At 39.5% G+C, this 20,546-nt stretch overlaps 1 protein-coding gene across 6 annotated transcripts; it reads right to left on the bottom strand.

The window, feature by feature from the left end:
* Positions 1–386: 386 nt before the first annotated feature.
* On the bottom strand, positions 387–20,546 carry LOC148323174 (interferon alpha/beta receptor 2-like). 6 transcript variants are annotated; one of them, XM_088315222.1, is made up of 9 exons: positions 20,011–20,394; positions 19,350–19,412; positions 17,501–17,593; positions 17,256–17,376; positions 16,239–16,405; positions 15,888–16,054; positions 14,263–14,419; positions 4,598–4,725; positions 387–2,465 (listed from the first exon to the last, which is right to left on the bottom strand). In XM_088315222.1, exons 3-9 carry the CDS (start codon positions 17,547–17,549, stop codon positions 1,761–1,763), a joined length of 1,494 nt encoding a protein of 497 aa, XP_088171348.1. In that variant the 5' UTR covers positions 17,550–17,593; positions 19,350–19,412; positions 20,011–20,394; the 3' UTR covers positions 387–1,760. The 6 variants fall into 6 exon arrangements, 5 of the variants coding, with proteins under 5 accessions (XP_088171348.1, XP_088171346.1, XP_088171347.1 ...); XM_088315220.1 differs by lacking the exons at positions 19,350–19,412; positions 20,011–20,394 and adding an exon at positions 20,423–20,546; XM_088315221.1 differs by having other exon boundaries at positions 19,350–20,394.

Here is a 20,546-nt window from a genome sequence, read left to right as displayed (position 1 = left end):
GTGGGATGATAGGGGTTCTAGTGTTTTCAATTGAGATGTTGGAGATACAGAGATAAACCACAAATGCAGCTGCAGTGAGTTTAATTGTCTTCATAAGAACGCAGTGAAAACTGTAATTACAAAAGAAATAAAGCCAATATCTTCACATACCGGAGAGCCATTTCAAACACAAAATACATCGTTCTCTTTTTATAACAGTTCAATGAAAATATACAATATCTGATAATGAAAAGTGAATAGATAACGATTCCATACTGCTCCATCAGCATGGACATTTTCTTTGAGAAAGCGCGCAACTGGGAAGTATGGCGAAGAAAACTAGAAGTACATCTAGCGGATACCTTATATATATATATATATATATATATATATATATATATATATATATATATATATATATATAAATGATCAGGTTAACAGGTTAATTAGAACACAAATGAAAACACATAAACACATTTACAATAGATACCAGAAGAACAGCAGAACAGTGACAGTCTCATGTTGAGTCGAAAGCTAAAGAATAAAAATGTGTCTTCAAACGGGTTTTAAAAAGTGGACAAAGAGGGAGATTGCCTAACATTCAATGGGAGCTCATTCCATAGGGAAATACCGGCAACCAAAAAGGCACGATACCCCCTGGCGTTGCGCTTAGTACTCAGTATCTCCACGCAGCATTTGGTCCACAGACCAGAGTCAGCGGGCAGGTGCGTAGGGGTGGAGGAGCTCAGAGAGGTAAGATGGAGGTGCTTGAGTTTGGACTCCAAAGTAAAGGGCATTACAGTAATCTCGCCATGCATGGATTACTGTTTCTAAGTGCTGAAAGAAACGGCTTCACTTTAGCCAGCTGCCTAAGTTGAAAGAAGCTGGAAGCTCAAACAACAACACTGATTTGCTGATCCAATTTAAAATCACTGTCCAGTTTAAAAAAGTTTGAAACAGTTGTCTTTAGATAAGATGTCTGGGTCCCGAGGACAACAGGGTTGAGTTTAGAAGGGCCACTGGAACCGAACACCATACACCATACCTTCAGTCTTCTTTTCATTGAAATTCAAGAAATAAAGGAAAAAGCGTCTTTTTTGCTCAATGGGACATAGATCCGACTGTCATCTGCTTAGCAATGGAAGGAAATTCTATGTTTTTGTCGGATGGAACCAAAAGGCAGCAAGTATAATGAAAGCAGCAAGGGCCCCAAAATAGAACCTTGTGGAACACCGTACAACAAAGGGGCAGAGCGGGACTCAACCTAGTGCAACCTAGGCAAACACAAAAGGTCCTAAGGTCAATCAAGGGTCTCCTTACCCACTTGGCCACAGCTGCCCTGCCTCCTTTATCAAATATGATTTACTCAGAGGCTGCTTTCACACATTTTTGTAAGTGGTAAGCATCATTGTGAGAAAAAAGCTCCCACCATCCCCTATGACCGACACTCCCACATACAGCCCCAAACCCCTCAGTCACTGTAGCACCCATTGACCACTCTCCAGCACTCCTAAACCTCTGATCCTACAATCACCCCTAGCACCTGGCATTCAAAATTCACAAGAAACTGAAGCAACAAGAGTGTCTCATGATTATTTTCTATCACTGTATGGCAGGTTCAATCGACCTAGAACATTTAAAAACAACAGATGAGGAAGGATGACAAGAGAACTCAATTATTTTGCCAGACGGGCCCTGAACATTAACACTTAATCAGAAAGCGTAAATATGGGGTAACTTATGTACAATTATTTCAACACTGTATGTAAGATTGTTGCATATTAGCGTTCCACATATCCTACGATTTGTTCTTCCCACTCATAGCTAGTATCACTAATGCATGTACACTCCGTTGATGTCAGGTCAACTGAGTCAATTTGCATGTGTGTGTGGAACAAAATTTGCTCTGTGTCTGTGACCATTAAAGGTTCCTTATCGGACAGTCTCAAAGAATGAGCAAGTGCGTCATCAGTATTTAGTTCTTCATTCCCGCATGTGGTTAGAGCAGTCACGGTCACTGATGATAGGTTGACATTTTCAGACTTGTTGATGGTGTTCTTATTCATTTCCTCTTCCAACTCAAATACAAGTTGCTCCTTGACTTCCATGTCAGGCGGCTGAGACAAAAATGTGTCATTTTCAACTCCAGTCTTGAGTTGATCAAGCTTTGCTGCAACACTCTCAGATGATAAATCAGATGTATCTGCTTCAGCGTGTGACTTCAAACTTGTCCTTGAAACATCACAAGAGTAGTGAAAGGAACTTTCCCCTGAGGAATTTTCAGCACCTCTGTTAATGTAGAAATTATTTCCTTCATTTTCTTCCACTTCTTCATCAAGCTCCTCCTCGTTCATTTCTGAGCATTTGATTCTGTGCGGAGTATATAATTCTGCGGTGTACTTCTGTTTTGATGTATCTGAGCAAACTGAGCTCAGATAAGGCCTAGGGTCTTCTACTGGCAGAGCTTTGGCATGTGTGAGGACCATCTACAATGGGGAAAGAAAAAGAGCAATTAGTACTTTTTTGTGACCAAAAGGTAATCTTCAAATGTTGGTTTCAGGTCAGTCCAAGCTGAAGCATGATTGCCACATGGACCGTGGACAGAAAGTGATTAAAACATTTATACACACTAAGGAGACATTAGCACAGTTATTTCAAAATAACATTTTTAATTTTGGATAGGTAGATTCACTGCCATCAGTATTTGTGGCAAATTGTCACCTTGTAAAACCGCCTATGTTTAAGAGTCATTTTAGAGTATTTCTTTACAGCCTTCAAGTTTTCTCTGGGCATCATAATATGTTGTTTTTCACCTATAAACCACGCATAGGTGTTGTCTGCATTGGCAAAACCCAAGACTTTCATTGTACAGGACACATCTGTACAATAAACTGTTGATTAAATGTCCCCAAACCTTTGCTGGATGGGTTAAAACAATAGTTATTATCTTTTCAGTTGTTTATCTGACCCCACCCCGATTTGTACAGGACGAAGACCTGGAAAACAGTTGACCTCTTGTCTCATAATTATCTTTTCATGTCAAACCCAAATGTTTTCGTCCATCCAATTTCTACCACATGGTGGAGTCTAACTGTCACTGGAAATAGAGACAGACATTCACGCGGGTCATGGAAGTTAACTTCCTTTTTATAATGGGGATTGGGATAGTACAGGATAAAAAGCTCACAGGAGCAGATGGGGACCGGATGATCCAGTAACAGGAAAAAAGAGTCTCAGAGAAAAAGGGGAAAAAAACCTTTTTTTATGTAGCTGAACTCCAAAATGGGAGTGGGATGAGAGTAAGAGTCATTCTGAATGGGAGCAGGACGGAATGGGAGTCGTTTTCACCGAGACGGGACAATACAGTGGTCAGGGATTGTTGGCACGATAGTCACCGACCACCTTATGGCCACAACTTTAGCCGGCTTGAGTAACAATGGAGGCGGGGAACATGGTCCACTCGAGCTCAATTTCCCGAGCCTCCCTTGGAACACGGTTAAAAACCCTATCGGAGGTGGGAGTTGAAATGCCTTCTGTCAGGGGATTCTGTCGGACTGGCATCTTCCCCCATCATCAGCGCGAACACACAGCTATACCCCTCTCTCCACCCCAGTATCCAAGGCATGTGGCTGCAAGTCCAATGAAATGACTAAAAAGATGATCATTGAACTTTGGGGGTCCTGGTGCCAAGTGCACATATGGACACCCATAAGTTTGAACCTGGTGTTCATTATGGACACACCATGATGAGCAGAAGCCCAACATGAGAACAGTGGGCCATTCCTCCTGATCACAACACCTGAGATTTCACAATCATAATCTATGTGAGCATTGAATCACCCATGCAGAACAAGGGAGTCTACAGTGGGAGCACTGCCCAGCACCACCTCTAAGGATTCCCAAATGGGTGGGTGAGTTTGGCCACACAGGACATGAATATCTCATTTTACCTTGTTGCATATGCATTCTCAATGTATTAGTCTTCGATTTTGCCCCCAAAGCCCCCTACGGTGAGAGCAGATATGGTTGCTCTTTGAAGTGGCCTTCTGGTGCCATCCAGACTGCTGCTATCACCTCAAGTGCTCCACAACTAAATACTGCTCAAGCCTTTTGTCCCCCTGTACAGTATCTCATTTACATTGGAATTTCAACACAAAGACTGGTCACTTTTTTAGTCTCCAATTTTCTCCTAGTTATTTAAGAGAATTACTAAAATGTTCATAATAGTGGATATAAAAACACACTACAGCATCGTAACCGCTTAGCTCCTCCTGCACGTACTGAGCCCATGGGAAGCAGGACCCACATATCCTCTTCAGGCTTTGTCCGACCGGGCAATATATGTCCGGTCCTGGCCACTCTCCATCAAGGAAATGTGAACACGTTAAGTGTTGTAGGTGTTAAGAGGGAAAGGTTTCTGTTTCCATTCGGCGGTGGATAGAAAGTACAAAGATCTGCCTATGTTACTCAGAGAAAGATCCTCCTGATCCTGACAGCCTCAAGTTCAGTAATACTTTACAATTGTGAAAAGTTTCAATTTCCAATACAATGGAACAGTTTTGTTATACTTTTGTTCATTGACACAAAATATATTGGGTAACAAACTCTTTATACTTACAATTAATGCTCTTGGGAGAGTTGATTGAAGTTTACAAAGGAATCCAGTGTAGTACAGACAATATGCCATTGTCATTATGGCACCAATGAAACAAATGAAAAGACCAACAGCTATGCCAAGAACAGTTTCTGTGGAAATACACACACATACATTTTTTGTTATTTCAGCTGCCGCTGCAATGTCAGTCCATTAGCTGAGGAGTGCAAAAGAAGAAATGGGGACATCAATTTTAATGGGTCAGTGGTACAGTGGTGTCTCCCAACTTTGAGGTTGCTGTTTCGATCCCCAGTGTCACCATGTCGACATGTCCTGGAGCAAGATACGGAGCCCCCAGTAGCTCCCTCAATCTGCGCCATCAGTAAGTAGATGAGGTTACTGTGTGAAGCGTTTTTACTGTAAAAATTAATTTATATATATATATATATATATATATATATATATATATACATACATACAGATATACATACATATATATATATGTATGTATATATATATATATATACATATATATATATATATATATATATACATATATATATATATATATACATATATATATATATATATATATATATATATGTATATATATATATATATGTACATATATATATATATACATACATATTTGTATATATATCTATATAAATACATATACAGTGAACCCTCGGTTATCGCGGTTAATGGGGACCGAGACCACCCGCGAAAACTGAAAATCCGCGAAGTAGCGGCGCACCTTCAAAAATGCTTAAAAAAAAAGTGCGAAGTAGCGGCGCACCTTCAAAAATGCTTAAAAAAAAATAAAATAAATAAATATATATATATATATATATATATATATATATATATATATATATATACGGGTAGAGAGAGTGAAATTCATGTTATAACAAAAAAAAAAAAATTATTATTAAAACTTATTATTTTTTTATTCCCCAGCCATTATTTTTGTATTTATTCAATTACTTCTTTTTGTATTTATTTAATTACTTCGACTTTTACCTGCTGGTACGCCGTCCGGTGTGCCCTGTGAAATGAAAGGTGGCATTCTTCGTTTATTTATTTATTCATTTATTCATTCATAACTGACAGCCTCGCGCTCCGCTCATGCCCGGGCGGAAGGTGTTGCTCTTCGGCTTAACTGTGACGCGAGCATGCTCTCCTCCTCCGGAGCTTCCATTCGGTTAAACTTAGGGGCCACTTGACACCATATATATATGGATATATATATACATACATACATATATATGTATATATATATATATATACATACATACATATATATATACATATATATATATATATATACATACATACATATGTATATATATACATACATACGTATATATATACATACATATATGTATATATATACATACATACATATATATATACATACATATATGTATATATATATATATATATATATATATACACACACATATATATACATACATATATGTATATATATACATACATACATATATATATGTATATATATATACATACATACATACATATATACATATATACATACATATATGTATATATATATATGTATACATATATATATATATATATATATATATACATATATATATATATATAAATATATATATATATATATATATATATACATATATACATACATATATGTATACATATATATATATATATATATATATACATATACATACCGTATTTTCCGGGCCATAGGGCGCTCTTTAATGTCCCTAATCTTCCCCAAAACAAACAAAGCGCCTTGTAAAGCGACGCGCCCATTATATGGACTAGAAATCACTCGCGACCATCAACCCGTTTACTCATTGGGCTGTTCGGAATGCATGTTAGCACACCCTGCTGGACAAAGTCTGAGTCATCTATGCTTCTAATTGACCGTGACCTATACATTATGTGACTATGGTGTTTGGGTGATGGTGTAGGAGAAAGCTGGACAAAAGGGCAGCTGTCCACAATGTTGTAGTTTGTCTTATCATTTATGTTATTGCAAGCAAGAAACGAACCAGGTTTCGACAACAGACTGCAAAAAGCCCAAAGCACAACAGCACATCTCTCTAAACAGCCATGCACATCTCTCTAAACAGCCATGTGATTGGCTGAGTCTGAGTGGCTCCCAAGAAGCCATTGCTGTAATTGGCTCAGGCTGAGTGGCTCCCAAGAAGCCGTTGCTATAATCTTTTTGTGTTATTTTTATTTCTTTTGGGTATATAGATGGCATGAGAGATACATGTTTTGTGTTAATCTTATTTCTTTGTTTCATTGTTTGCTTGTATGCTGAGTTTTTTTTTTGGTTTTGATTTGGATCCGTGACTCTAAGGCAGGGATGTCCAAACTTTTTGCAAAGCGGGCCGGATTTGAAGTTGCAAAATGTGGGGGGGGCCGACCTCGGCTGACATTCACTGCATAAACAACAATATATTCAAACACATTTTAGCAAGCGATTCTGTGTTTCACATTTTGCTTTTTTATTTGCATTTAAACCATCAAACATGTATTTTGGTTCATTTGAAATATGAACATCACATGCAATTGAATATTTGCTTAACTTTTTATTCTTAAACAGAAGTAATTATACTCTTGAGTGCAAATAATATTTGAACATGAATTATATTATGAACATGAATTATATTATCATCATGGGAGTTCAATGTCCACAGAATCTTTGAAAAACAGAAATGATTACCACAAGTGCAGGACTAATTTGATATATATGACATATCAAATATAAATGTTGATTGAAAATTTTATTCTGGAATGAAAACCGACAACTTGTCTGAATTTGTGACTGAACAAAACAAAATTAAGTCAGTTATTTTAATGACAAATGACTTGCCTGCATTAATGTGACGGGTGATACTGAGATCTGGACTGCAGCACAAAGGCCAGGTCTGGCTCAAAGGCAGAAGTATTAATGCGCAAGATGTCTCGCAGATGAGAGTCTGTGAGCCGTGTCCTCAGACGACTCTTATTTAAGTTCATTACAGAGAATGTCTTTTCACACAAATACGTCGACCCAAACAAGCTCAACATTTTCTTAGCAAACTCTCGAATCTCTCGAAACCTGCCTTTATCCAGCTCTCTGTAAAAGTTGGCAAGAGAAAGTTGCTGGTGCCGACTACGGCTCTCGGCGTCACACTGCAACTCAATGAGCTCCAGCTGTAAATGGGCTGGAACATTGTCTGTGTCCACGGAGAAAGGTGATGAAAAAAGAGCGATGTCCTTCTCAATAGCTGCAAAATCCCGAAAGCGTTGTGTGAACTCTTCAGCCAAAGATTTCATATCTGATGCGTACCTCTTCGTTTGTGCACTGATATTGCTCTCTGGGAATCTGATTATGATTTCTTGCAGCGCTGAGAAATGTGCAGTATTGGGCTGGGTCTACGACAGGTGTCTTTCAAACAGTTTGAGCTTGATTCCAAAGGCTATGATGTGTGAAAATAGTTGGTTTATGACTCCGTCTGGTCCCTGGAGACTGGTGTTCAGGACATTAAGGTGCTTTGTAATGTCAACTAGAAAACCCAAATCAGCTAGCCACATGGGGTCACTTAGTTCTTGCATAGGTTGTCCCTTTTCAGCCAAAAACCTCACAGATTTGCTGCTTAAGAGAGTAGAAGCGCGACAGTGCAGAACCCCGACTAAGCCATCGCACGTCAGTGAAATAGACAACATCTCCATATTCTGCATGAACATCGCTGAGAAACTGTTGAAACTGGCGGTGGCATAGCGCTCTGGAGCGAATATAGTTAATAGCCTTTATCACCGGTTTCATAACATGTTCGTATTGGAGATGTTTGGCACACAGAACTTGCTGATGAATGATGCAATGGAGTTTTACAGCGCTACCCCCTTCTTCACTTACTTTGTTACATATTAGTGTCGCTAATCCACTTCGTTCGCCAGCCATGGATGGTGCGCCGTCCGTAATAATCCCAGAAATTTTATTCCACGGGAGTTTTAAGTCATCCACGGCAGCGCAAACAGAAGAGAATAGGTCTGTTCCTCTCGTTTGGGCTTTCAGGCTCTGCAGGTCAAGTAGTTCTTCAGTAACGTTCATTTCATTGTCCACTCCTCTCAAAAAAATAAGCAACTGGGCAGTGTCCGAGGCGTCTGTGCTTTCGTCGCAAGCCAGCGAAAAAAAAATCAAACTCCTTTCCTTGGACCCCCAATTGTCTTTTGATGTCTGACGACACTTCCTCAATCCTGCGTGCTACGGTGTTACGTGCCAGGCAAACTTTGGCAAACTCTTGCTGCTTCTCGGGACATATTTTCTTCGCCATAGTCATCATGCAGTCTTTGATAAATTCACCCTCGGTGAAAGGTTTGCAATGCTTCGCGATCAGTGTTGCTACCTCGTAGCTAGCTTTCGTGGCATTCTCATTTGACTCTCGGGCTCTTGCAAAATACTGCTGCTGTGAGAATAAACCCGCTTCAAGTTGCGCCAATTTCTTGCTGCGTTCCTCCCCGGTCAAATTGTCATACATGTCAGCGTGTTTCGTTTGGTAATGTCGTTTGACATTGAACTCTTTAAAAACAGCCACGGTCTCTTTGCAAATGAGACAGACACAGTTGTTACGTATTTCTGTGAAGAAATAGTCCAATTTCCACACATCTTTGAAGCGTCGACCCTCGCAGTCAACTTTCCTTTTTTTGTTTATTGTCGCCATTTTATAAATTGGGGGTAAAGGTCACCCGGGCTGATGCCTTGTAGTGATACTGCCTCTAGTGGGTAAATTAAGAACAGCAGTTAGGAAGAGCGCGCACTCAGTACGGTATATGTGCGGGCCAGAATGTATTAATTTTATTACAGAGGCTGCGGGCGGGATTAAGTTTGACCCCGGGCCGCATTTGGCCCCCGGGCCGGACTTTGGACATGTCTGCTCTAAGGAGTGTGGTGACCAGTGAAGTGCCTCCCCTCACGTTGTCTAGTAGACTATTGCCAAGACACCTTGTATTGGTTAGAGTTGTTGTTATTGGCAGTGATTCCTAATAGTTTCATGACATCTGTCATTGAAGCGGGTTGATACCTCTGGCAACGATCCTTTCGGGGATTGAGTCCTGGTGAACTGGCATCAGCTAGCGCGAGCAGCTGAGCTAGCGCCTTGAAGTGCGGCGTGCTTAATATATGCATTAAATACAGAAATAGCACCCTCAACTGGTGTTGCGCCCTTTGATGCAGCGCGTCTTATGGCCGTAAAAATACGGTATATATATATATATATACATATATATATATATATATATATATATATGTGTGTGTGGGGTGGGAGATGTAAACATTGATGCCTGGCTGCCTCAACATAAGTTTAGTGAAGCAAAATATTTGAAATGTAACCAATCGAGGTTTGTGTGCACATTCTTGCTTTTGTCTGCTTCGGCCTGTGTAAGTGTAGAATCGATCAGCATTGTATTTTTGATTTTGTGGAGGTGATCACATGAGCTCACGTTTGATGTCAATAAATCCAAACTATTGTGCAGAGCGCTTTTATACTTCCACACATTGAAGTGGACAGGAGTAGTAATGTGCATTTGCATTTTGGTGGCGATTGATCCCCGTTTTAGACAACAGAACTGACAATTCGAGCAATATTAGCTCGCTCGCTTGTCTTCTTGGTGTGACGTAGACGCTGAAACCGGAAAAATATAACAAGCCGAGCTCAAAAAGAGGGTGTGTCAATTTGTCGTGAATCTCGTCACAAAACAAAAAAGGTACCACACCTTACCAAAACCACTACAGAGGCATTGAGGGGTGGGCATTTTAGTATGGATGTCATTTTTACATGCAAACCTATTTTATAAGTGTCAATGAAGCGTCCCTTTAAGGTTGCAGTAGATCGATATTAAATCCTAAGAAAAAAGGAAGGAGATTTAACGCCAAAACAGAAAGCAGATCAATGCAATATGGTCCAGCTGCTGCCACAAATGGGCGTTCCCGTTTTTTTAACGGGAACACCCCCTTCTGAGAATGGGAACGCCCCCTCACACCAAGTGCCATGTCCGGTGTCGCCTGTTCTCATATTTGGGCGTAATGTCAAATACCTCTAACACAGTCGATAGAAGGGTCTTCTGCATTCTAACACGCTGTTCTTATTGTTTTAGTAATAATCCATCCATTTTCTGTACCGCTTCTCCTCACGAGGGTCGCGGGAGGTGCTGCAGCCTATCCCAGCTATCTTCGGGCAGTAGGCGCGGAACACCCTGAACTGGTTGTCAGCCAATTGCAAGGCACACGTAGACGAACAACCAACCACGCTCACACTTACACCTAGGGGCAATTTAGAGTGTCCAATCAACCTGCCATTCATGTTTTTGGAATGTGGGAGGAAACCGGAGTACCCGGAGGAAACCCACGCGGACACGGGGACAACATGCAAACTCCAAACAGGAAGGCCGGTGCCGGGATCGAACCCATGACCTCAGCACTGTGAGGCCATCATGCTAACCAGTTGGGCCACCGTGCCTCCGTCTTAGTAAAAATTCAAAAGTATTTGTTTTTCAAATATCTTTCATTGGCTTAACGTTATTGTCCATTTAGTTCTACGTGCTTCCATGAACATTTTATTTTGTTTTTTGTTGTTTTATTTTTTTTAAATAATCAAAAATCACCTCTCAGGGTTGTGCATTTGCATCTTCATCATTAAACGACGCCGCAGTACCGTATGTTCTCGACCATAAGTCCCAAACCTTCCGCCAGACCAGGCACCATGTACTGTGATGCACCTTGTGTTCAGACAGAGACCCTGCACATGGTATTAACTCAAGTAACCGGGATGACGCCTCATTGAGCATTTCAGAGTGCATGTTAGCACCCCCTGGTGGTTGAAGTCTGAGACTGCCATGCGCAGTCACTAAATTCTGTGATACCTCATTTAGTGATGGTTTCACATAATCAGAACAGACCAGTATGTACGTGCGGGCGAAAACTGGACAAAAGGGCAGCTGTCCGCGATGCCGGAATCAGTCTTATCATTCATGTTATTACAAGCAAGAAACATCACAGGTGTAAACGACAGACTAAAAAAAAACACTGCCCAAAAGCACATGACTCACATCTCTCTAACCAGCCATCTGATTGGCTGAGGCTGATAGGATCCCAGAATGCCTCAGTACTCTTTTACACTTTTCTTTTTGTTATTTTTATTTCTTTTTGGGATATGAATGGCATGAGAGATGCATGTTTTGTGTTAATTGTATTTCTTTGTTTCATTGTTTGCTTGTATGCTGTTCAGTGATAGTTTTGGTTTTGATTTAAAACCGTGATTCTAAGGAGTGTGGTGACTAGTGATATCCCTCCCCTGACGTCAGGTACGTTGACTTGAGAGCTCAAGCATAGTTAACATTAGACCCACTGGCAAAGATGCCTCACTTCAAATGAGAGCTGGTGTGCGTGAGCTAGTTTGCGTGCGCTGACGAGCCAATATGCCAGAGCTAGTATGCGTCCATAGTGCGGCACCCTTTGATATGGCGCGAAGGTGCATAAGGTAGTTATTTTGCAATAGCGCGCGCCATTCTATTCTATTTTTTAACCCCACCTCTGAGTTACGATTGGACAGTAAATAGACAATCAGAATCAACCCTACTGTCTGACTCCTGATTGGTTAAGAATTGTGGCTCAATTGCCTGCATCGCAAGCGTGAATCAGCATTTTGTAAGCGTAAAGAAAAGAGAAGCAGTAACCGTAAAACCTATTTTGTGCGTACACTTGGAGGGTCTTTAAAACGCGAAACACATTTTTGCGCGCACAAAACATGTTTTTGTATGCGGTATTTGATATTACGCTAACGTAATTGTGTCTGAAATCTAACGCCATAATATACAGGTAGAATATATCACAGAAGCCCACTGCACGACACTGTGTCGTGTTGGGAACACCCCGGTTCTAACTGGATCCTTCTCATTGGTCTACTAAACACTGACAGGAACGCCCAGTGGGCGTTCTTGTATCCTAACAGGAACGCCACGGCTGCAGCCGGACCCTTCTCGATCAATCTGTTTGAGAATTGGGGCGGTGCAAGTGCGGCTCATGCGTGAATAGAGATGGTCTTGGGATTACTGCGTGGATCTACACTTTTCGCACAATTCTTGTAAACCTTGAACAATGGCGAGTAGGCTGCACAATAAATCGAAATCTAATCGACATCGAGGTTTGACGTAGTGCGATTATCTAATCGCAAGACAGTGAGGTTTCCTATTGTTTTTCCCTCTCTCCCCCAACCTTTAGCATTTGAGTGAGGAGATGAATTAGCCAACCAGAATTGTCAATGCTCGGGTCTGAATGGCGCTGGCCAATCAGTGTTGTTGGCTAACGCGTGTTAGTCTGCGCTACAGTGCCTACAGTCAGCGCAGTCCGACAATAACATACGCGTGCACGACAGTTTTTTTCTGTGATTGCCGAGTGCCGAAGTGGATGTAATGGAAGTAACTTTTGCCGCCGTAGATGAGGAGAGGGAGATGCTCGTGCTAAAGAAGGGCGGGACGTCTATTATTTGGACGTACGGCGGATTCGACAAAAAATGAACCGCATCAAAAAAAAAAAAAAAAAAAAACTGCATCACAGATCCAGAGGCAACCCAACCAACGTATTTCAACGTTTAAAACACCAGCACCGATTTGAGTATGAAGCCTGTCAAACAGATTCGAAATAAACAGATGAAGGGGAGGCAACAACTAGCGGTCATTCACGTGCTAAGCCAAGATCGCTAACAGGAGCATTCACGTTATGAGAAACATTGGCATCGGAAAACTATCTCGTATTTGTCCGTACCGGCGACAAGCTCCCTCTCAGAGCATCTTTTCAGCACTAATAGCAACAATGTAACTTGTGATCGTACATGTCTGATACAAGCAAATGGTGAATATGCTGCTTTTTCTAGCCCCCAAAAAACTAATCCAATACAATACAATCGCCAGAAGAGAGCGCCTCGTACTTTTCAGCAAATGGTGACATTAGTGATTTGTATTATACTATTGATCAAATTCTTTGTCTGAAACTAAACTGACTCCCAATCGTAGTTTTGCGAGCATTGTGACAAGCTTGTGTGTGATGTGTGGGTGTGTGTGCGCATGCGTGAGGAAGCGTGTCGTGTAGGAGATGAGCGGATATGCTGCAGTGGCGAGCGAGGAAATGAGAGACAAGCGTAAAGGAAAAGTTGAAGACTGTATAAAATAAAGCAAGTCGAAGCAGAAACGCATAACAGTAGCATTCTAATGCATTTCAACGTGTAAAATACAAAAACCACAAATGGAATCTTAATCGGAATAATGAATAATCGCAATTAGTTTTTTTTTGTTTTTTTTGTTTTTTTTCAAAATCATGCAGCCCTAATGGCGAGAGACTAGCAGTGCTTACCCTGTCCCCAATAAAATGTGTGCCAGAGGAGACAAATCATGATAATGAGTCCGACTCACTTTGTGAGGAAACAGTTGTGAGGAAAAAGGGCAGAAGTTTTGGTTTTCGGGATGAGTGGCTGCACAAGTTTGAGGTTTTTCAGGGAGACAAATTCAATGCATTGCAAATTCTCCTGTCAATACACATGCAGGGAATAATACGTTCTGAAAATACTCGCACTAATTTGACAGTTCAAATCGTTTCTGCATTGATTGTATCAGCAAGAATCACAATAACTGAAAGCTTTGATTGCTCACCATACCTCTGCTCAACACGGCAATGTTTGTGAAGGTGCACATCCAGGCTGATGGCTCAGTATTTTTATTCATGGAAATCTCAGTATGAATCTGTACACAGTACTGTTTGCCTTTCTCCAAGTTGTCAATTGTAACACTCCTCTCTCCAGTTTTGTAAATCTCCTGCAAAATAGACCGAGAATTCCAATAAGTGAATGCACAAATGAAATGTACCCAGCCTGAAACTGGTGTACAATTATTTATTATGTGCCTTTTTATATTGTATACATAGACATGGAGAACATCTCTTTTTAATTGGCATGTGTTCCGATTGACTAAGCAGCACAAAGTACAAAGTATGATGGTTCATGTAGTTCACAATGCTGTGTTTGGCTGGATTGCCGCGGATCGTGCTCGGCCTGAACCGTGATGCTTGTTCCGTCCGGATCACGAGTCAAAGATGAACTGTTGCACTACAAGTCACATCCATCATAGATGGATGTAACAGAGATAAGCATGTCACCTTTCAAAATAAGCTATTTTTTTAGCTTCACATAATAAATAAACCGGAAATACTGCAAGTTTTGTTTTTGTTTTTTTTGGTTCATCTGTGTGGCCTGGCCAGTCTGTGGCTCGGGGATTGGGGACCACTGCGCAAGAGAACGAACTACGGCCTTGTGTGTGGCTGGTAGCGAAAAGACGTTTTTACCGTTACTACCAAACTGATTTTTTTTTTATTACATATGAGGCACATGCACATACCTGGCTGTTTATTTATTTATTTTTTTACACTATGATCAGAAGGGCAGGCCATTTTCTCGTCTCTCATCAAGTCATGCCAATTTCTTTCTATTGTGGACTGGACTCCACTGGCAATGTTTAGCAATGCAGCACCTTTTTCCACAAAAATTACATAATTGCCAAGTAAATTTCCTCAGAGCTGCTCGGCAGGTTCGCTAAAAAGTTGATTGTTTTCAGCCCGTATGCACACGTAGCATTTTCAGCAAAATGAATGCAACAGCTGCGTTGCATTCTCAAAGATTCACTCCTCGCTCCTATTTGTTCAGGCTACATTATTTAATCAAAATGACAAGTGAGACTTTTGAGAAGAAATGTGACATAGACAAGTTACATAAAGCATGGAATTTAGGTGCTCTTTCCAAATTCTTAATTTCAATACTTTTAAGATTATTTAAGGCCATGTGAGAACCCTGTCCAGTCTTGGCCAAGATAGTTGTCTTACTTGGTTGTTAAAGTCAGAGTAATAATTGTACCTGTCACCACTTTTATCATCAATTACTGCCACCTTTTCAATAGATTTGAGCAACCAGCCCATCTAACATACTGTCTACTGCCGCTTGCTTTTGATTGTCACAAAAATAGGCCTCACTACATATTCAAAATAATTACAAACAGCATTCATGCCCAAGGTTGGGTACCAGCATGTGTTAAGCAGCAGTGCAACTAAAATCAAATCAGGACACATAATCTGACCTTTTAACAGTCTTGGGGAATATGAAAAAGGCATATGCAAAATACAGCCTTCCTGTAATGGTTATTTTTGTTCATCTGAGTTGTAACTAAATCAAATAAACATTTGCAAATTGCAACCAAAATGCAATTTATAATTAATTTGACTTATGTGAGTTACCTCAATTTTATTAGAGTTCTTCCACAAGACCCTGAACTTAGCTTTGTAGAAGGCCAGGATGTCATTGTTTGGTATTCCTGAGTTTTTGTCAGCCTCTGGCAAGGATATGTTGATTTGAATGCAGTTACCACATTGAGTGACCGTGACTTTTGGAGGACCTATTATGGCTAGGAACAAAAAGAGAACAGTTACTTTAATAATTGCTTGCGTTTGCTCCTCTTTGAGACACAATGATTCGGATAATGACAAATACGTGCTTAAATATAATGCCTAATTCTATTCAATCCAGAAATGTACAGTACATTTGGTTGAAAAAAAAGTTTGTATGCAAAAAAGTTCAGGCTGACATACTTTGTTGAACTGGAGTGAAGGAGATTTCTTTAGACTCCGGAGACCAGATTCCATTGTAGAATGCTTGGACAGTCAAATAATATTTATATTTGTCCAACTTCAGCTGTAAAGATGTTCCAGTCGTTGTGTTGTCAGTCTGGGTTTTTTTCTTCTTTTCTCCGCTTAACCTGCACATAGACATTTTCAATTCTTTAATTTGTGCTTTTTTGCTGTGCTTTACTTCAACATTATAACAAATTATCATTAAATAAGTTAATAATTACTAAATGTAGGTAATGTCAAGACATTGACTTAACTTCAAAGTGATTTCCTATACAATTCCAAATCATAGGTGTTGTAGAAGAATTTAAAAATAAAGACTTTTGGATAGCTAAAGATTCAACTCTCTCTCGATATATATATATATATATATATATATATATATATATATATATATATAAATATATATATATATATATATATATATATATATATATATATAGAGAGAGAGAGAGAGAGAGAGAGAGAGATAGATAGAAAGATAGATAGATGTGTAATATATATAGCGCAACTTACACAGTCTGCTGACCAGACTTGATATGTAAAAGTCTTGAGATCTCTTGTACCTGTGCTGAGGTTATTTTTCCTGGCTCAAACAATTCTCCCTCTCAAGTAGATTGGTTGGAGTCTGTCTTTTCCCTCCTCCCCTTTCCTATTGTTTCCCCTTTCACATCGAAGATATCGGGTCGACAAACGACCAAGCTTCCCTCTCTGTCTCCCTCTGTTGGTCATTATTTTATTTTTATTTTTCTTTGGACGGGTTGTATCTGGGAAGACAAATTCCTTGTGTGTTCTGCATATTTGGCCACTTAATGGGATTCTGATTTTGATTATAAAATCAAATGTGTTCTTGCAATATAAAGAGAGTGGATATGTAAAATGTTTGAATTAAAAACTCTCCTAACAGCTTCCACTTCATTGAAAGCCTGTCTTAGTTGTTTTTGGGTTGCGATCAAGTAGGATGAATTGGGAATTTACCTCGAGAAGACCTTGTACTGTACACCTGCCGGGGTGGCAGGCCCAGGTTCCCAATGCAGGATGTGAAGGAAGTTAACAGAATTAACAGACACATTTGATGGTGCAGGGAGCAGACCAAGCACTGTTAAAATAGAATGATGTTAGTGTTGCAGAACACATAAAAAATAAACACGAGCATGATTTTGATTAGCATCTAAAGGTTTCAAGTCATTTCAATCTGCTCTCTGAAAAAATATTTTACTCACCAGAATCAATCAGGAACATCACATTCAGTGAACGAGACACCCAGTTCATCTTGCCATATGGTCAGGCTATCATAGTCATTCTTTAAGAATGCACTTTAAATGTGGGGAAAAAAACAGATGTAAAGCACAATATTATATTCAGTATGATACCGCCATGAGATTTTTTCTTACATGCAAGATATCACAATAATATATATTCTAGTTATTAATTAGCAATGTGCATATCTGCAGCTGAATGTTCAAATTTAAATGGCCATACTGTATTTATTATCAGAGCTGCACAATATATCAAAAAAAGAATGTCTTATGCAATATGAATATCGCAAAGATATGCAATAATTTACTTATGGAATTGTATACTATTATCTGAATTTCATCAGTCAGATGCAAACTTAAATGCTCATCGCCACCCAATAGTTGGACATTATCTCGGGGAATTACAATAAATTAGCGAAGAACACATTGAGCTTGCTGATTTTGTTGCATGAAAATAAAATTACTTCTTTCATTAGACAATAAAAATGTAATCTCTTTAGGTACATGTTAAATATCGGGATAATATTGATATCACTATTGGCTATATCGCATATTGCATGTTATTCCAATATCATGCAGCCCTGTTTATTATATATTTTTTATACAAATATAGACATCCTAGTGAAAATAAATCATCTTACATTATGTTTGCGTTATTTGCTTTATTTTCACAACATTCCGAATAAAGTACATTGTTGTACTTTGTAATGGTTTACTAAAAAGGGATTTTTATGATTATTTTTGGTTACAAATTCCAATTTAATTCATTGTCGTATTCACATTATGATGGTTTTTGTTACATGAGATTTGCCTATTGTTTGCAGCGTTCGCGGTTCACCGCTTCCCGATTGCCGGGGCAAGTGAAATTTGGCCACGGGCAAGGTAAAATTATGGGCAACTTACTCGACCGGGCAAGCATTTTTTAAAGCAGCCAAATATCTTTAATTTCGACGAAAACTGTGGTGTGATCTGTTTGTATGCGCTGTATGGTGATGGTTTAACCCAGACACCCCCTTATGTTGTGGTATGGTCCATTGGCCTTATCGGGGGCAATGGGCGGGCGCTCCGGGGATCAGTTAGTTCAGTGAATGTCGAGTTAAAGTGAACGTCAATAAATCCCGCAGTATTGGAACTCGCTGTAGTTGCATCCTCATTTGAAGTTTGAAAAACACAACAAAAATCTACGATATTTCGGCCGAAAATTGACAGCCGGAAGTTTTCTTACCTCCTGCGCATCTTTCTGCGCATGTTTACAAGTGGCGACGAGTTCGTTCAACTCCGAACATTTCGGATTCCTCTGACATGACTAAAATAGCTCGAATATTTTTAAGTAGACAATTCAGTTGTGAGTAAGGAAGAGAGTAATATTTGATTATTGGCTGTTAATTCATTAGCTCCATGATGTGACCTGACATAGTGTCAGTGACTGTGTTCTGTTTATGCTATGAAACTTATGGAGGCAGCACCACAGGCACTGGTCTTAAAGGAATACACAAATTTGCCACACTCATAATTTACTCATGTGATTCCTCAATTAATAGGCTCTCCTGGACTTAAAATTGATCATCTGGATTGCTGTAATATCATTTTCCCAATTTAACATGCAGATTTGTTAATTATTAAAACTACAATTAACATTTTCAATAACTGCACAGGATGATACATTTGCTGTTGTGAGTAGGGTTTCATGGTTGATGATGAAAACAAGATTAATTTATGCTTATCAGATTATATGTTTATTTACATTTGTGGCACACATTTTACAACCATAAACATGTTATTCTTAGTCTAGCTTTCACAGGACCAGTTCTACCTGCCAGCTGCCAGCTCCTTACGGACATATGCTTCATTGACTGTTTCTTAATGCCTGCAACGTCTGCAACATAGAACTCATGAAGGAATAACATAATCCTGGGTCAGCAGACACCTAATTAATGTGTTAATACATGATACATTTTTATATAAGGAACCCTTATGATTGTTACGTATTTTTAATTCTTTCTAGGCAGGAACTGTCCGAACAAAAAATTCATGCAATTTGTAATTAGACACTTTGTCATACAAAAAGTCACTCAGGGCAAGGTAATTTAATCTTCGGGCAAGAGAAAAAAAAATGTCACTAGCCCAAATTGGGCAAGTAATTTGGCCACTCGGGCAAGGCAAATTTTAGTGGCACTTGCCCTATGGGCAAGCAGTTTTTAAAGTTAACTTCGAACCCTGGTTTGGGAAAGTGACTTGAATTGCATTATTAACCAATTAATCCGAAATTCTTCGCATAATTGTTTTATATTGTATGTAAATTTCAAACTTGGGTTCTACTAAAAGGTCACAACTAAAATCGAAACTAACCTGACATTACATTGGGGCGTTAGATCTGTCTGATAATACTGGTTTCATGCAAATAAACGAATCACACATACTTATATTAATTAGTAATAATACAATTCAAAACTTGCAACTAGATGTTTGCTCACCCGATGTCCTATCAACACCATCTTCCGTCGTTCCAACTCGTAAACCAGTATTAATTACTTTTAGCCGTTCAATTCTTCGATAATCTAATTTCAGAGCTAAATGGATACCAAACATTCAAGACCATAACGGCCATAAGATGATTGACACACCGAATTTGCCCGCTTGTCACATGGTTTTCAAGAAGCAAGTATGTTAGCTCTTGTCGCGACTCGAAGTGAAGCACCCTCTTGTCTTTACCCAACCCACCACTTCCTTTTCAATTCCCAAAGTAAAATCTAACGGCACGCAACAAACGGTCTTTTGTTTCATTGCATTTTAAACTACAGGTAGATCAGCAAACAGTCCTTTGGTTGCAATTGTGATATTGTACAAATGCTAATATAATATCATTCAATGATTCATTTTCCGTACCGTTTATCCTCACGAGGGTCGCGGGTGTGCTGTCGCCTATCCCAGCAGTGTTTAAAACAATACACGAAACCACTACAAGGATAGCTAAAATATATCGTTCTAATTTAATAGGAAAACTCTCTCT

The sequence above is a fragment of the Idiotropiscis lumnitzeri genome, chromosome 14, assembly GCF_059441095.1.
Source record: "Idiotropiscis lumnitzeri isolate Australia: NSW breed Sydney's pygmy pipehorse chromosome 14, RoL_Ilum_1.0, whole genome shotgun sequence".
Classification (NCBI taxonomy): domain Eukaryota; kingdom Metazoa; phylum Chordata; class Actinopteri; order Syngnathiformes; family Syngnathidae; genus Idiotropiscis; species Idiotropiscis lumnitzeri.
Note: the sequence above shows the minus strand (reverse complement) of the source record. Positions and strands in the feature narration are given on the sequence as shown.